Here is a 2,114-nt window from a genome sequence, read left to right on the forward strand (position 1 = left end):
GGACTGAATGTGCATGAAGTTTACAGAGAAGAGACAAGTATCTGACCATCTGAGATTAAACAAATTAGCATATCATACAATCAGAAGACAAAAAAGATTGATCAAACGAGAGATAAGGAGTGATGTTTAATTCGAAAGAAGCAATGGCTAACCAAAAAATAATAATTGTTAAATAGTAACATTTTGGGTTTGGGGCTTGTTACTGGCCTCCTTATAATAAAAGGCAAGAGACAGATTGTTGCGGTTTGTCCTCTTTCAGCTACACTGCTCCCTCCCTGTTACTCCTCTTATATCACTGAGTAGAAACCATTCTAACAATCAAATGTATTACAACTGATGAACACGGTTAATGTTATTTAATAGACATACAAATGTAATTGATTATCCACAACTGGAACAGACAACTAAATATGTATGAAGGCAGTTGGAGATAGCACCAGCAAGAATCACTGCTGACTGTGTTAACTGTGTGAAAGAATAAGAGAAACACATTATCCTGCTCTGGTCTTCCTAACACTTTAATCCTCACATTACATCCTCAGGGGGGCCTTCTTTATCTTGCATGACATTGAGCGGTAAAACATTTACCGTATTGTATTTTAAATGTATATAAAGTCAGAGGTCTGAAATGAATCGAGCAGACTCCATTTGGTTTCTGCAAACTTTCACTGAGTGAATTATGATCTCTTAGCAGGCAGCAGCCAAGCAATTCCTATGGAAGTTCAAATGCGGTGTCTTCGTGCATTTCAGGGGAAAATGCCTCGATTTTAGTGGCCACATTTAACATAAAACATAAGTTTTACAGAGCAGGAAACACGGAGCCAGAGCAGAGAGCGATGTGAAGCAGGAGATGGGAGAGAGTGCGGGGAGCTGAGTCTGTCAGTTTGAGCCAATCAGAAATGGTGCTGAACAGCCAATCGGGTGTCAGTTGGAGCTATATAAGAGAGACTGGCACAGGCCAAGGTTTAATTCTTATTATCGTCTAATCTCAGAGAAAAAGAGAAATGGCTGAAACTGCTCCTGCTGCCGCTCCTGCGGTTGAAATCGTCTCCAAGAAAAAGCAGCCCAAGAAGGCATCCAGCGCCAAGAAAGCCGCCAAGCCGTCCGGTCCCAGCGTGTCCGAACTCCTTGTTAAAGCTGTGTCCGCCTCTAAAGAGCGCAGCGGGGTGTCCCTGGCAGCCCTGAAGAAGGCTTTGACCGCCGCTGGTTACGATGTGGAGAAAAATAACAGCCGCCTCAAGCTGGCTCTCAAGGGCTTGGTGACTAAAGAGACTCTCGTCCAGGTCAAAGGTAGCGGAGCCTCCGGCTCCTTCAAGCTCAACAAGAAGCAGGCGGAGAGCAAAGACAAGGCTGCAAAACCCAAGAAGGCACCGGCTAAAGTCATGAAACCCGCCCCAAAGAAAGCCTCCAAGTCTCCGGCTAAAGCCAAGAAGGTAGCCGCGAAGAGCCCGAAGAAGGCCAAGAAGCCGGCAGTCTCCGCTAAAAAAGCCACCAAGAGCCCCAAGAAAGTCAAAGCCGCCAAGCCCAAGAAGGCAGTGAAGAGTCCGGCTAAAAAAGCAACAAAGAGCCCGGCTAAAAAGGCAGCCAAGCCCAAAGCCGCTAAGAGTCCAGCAAAGGCTAAAAAGGCAGCTCCCAAGAAGAAATAAGAACTGCTTGTGTATTTTACTTTTTAGAAAACCCCCAAAGGCTCTTCTAAGAGCCACCACCTTGTCCTTTCAGAGCTATGACCACAGGGGAATCGTGGGTTTTGAGTGTATTAGCTTTTACACGCTGTATGTTGAGGAAGGGGATATTCGTTTAGATTAGGAATGGAATGCTCGGACGTTCCACTTTAGATTTTATTAAAGACACGGAGGCTCCTATTATGCATATCTCTTTCTTTATTTCCTCAGCAGCAAAGATAGAGGAATATAAATATTATCAAAAATGAAAGAAAAAACTGTACAGGCATAACGAGTAGCCAATCACATAACAGAGGAAGTAGCTATATAAGTCCTGTGTCTCCCACAATCCCCCTCTTTCTTGCGCAACCGAAGACCAGGTAAGATAAACGATGTCCCACTTGATCCAAACAGGAAACGGGAAACAAAACGAGAACTTCAAGCTAAAAAGAT

At 44.4% G+C, this 2,114-nt stretch overlaps 1 protein-coding gene across 1 annotated transcript; it reads left to right on the forward strand.

Annotated features, from left to right (window-relative positions):
* The first annotated feature begins 957 nt into the window (after positions 1–957).
* LOC134603335 (histone H1B-like) lies at positions 958–1,738 on the forward strand. The gene has a single exon (XM_063449197.1). It carries the CDS (start codon positions 1,005–1,007, stop codon positions 1,644–1,646), a length of 642 nt encoding a protein of 213 aa, XP_063305267.1. The 5' UTR covers positions 958–1,004; the 3' UTR covers positions 1,647–1,738.
* Positions 1,739–2,114: the final 376 nt, after the last annotated feature.

Source organism: Pelobates fuscus, chromosome 3 (genome assembly GCF_036172605.1).
Source record: "Pelobates fuscus isolate aPelFus1 chromosome 3, aPelFus1.pri, whole genome shotgun sequence".
NCBI classification, from domain to species: Eukaryota; Metazoa; Chordata; class Amphibia; order Anura; family Pelobatidae; genus Pelobates; species Pelobates fuscus.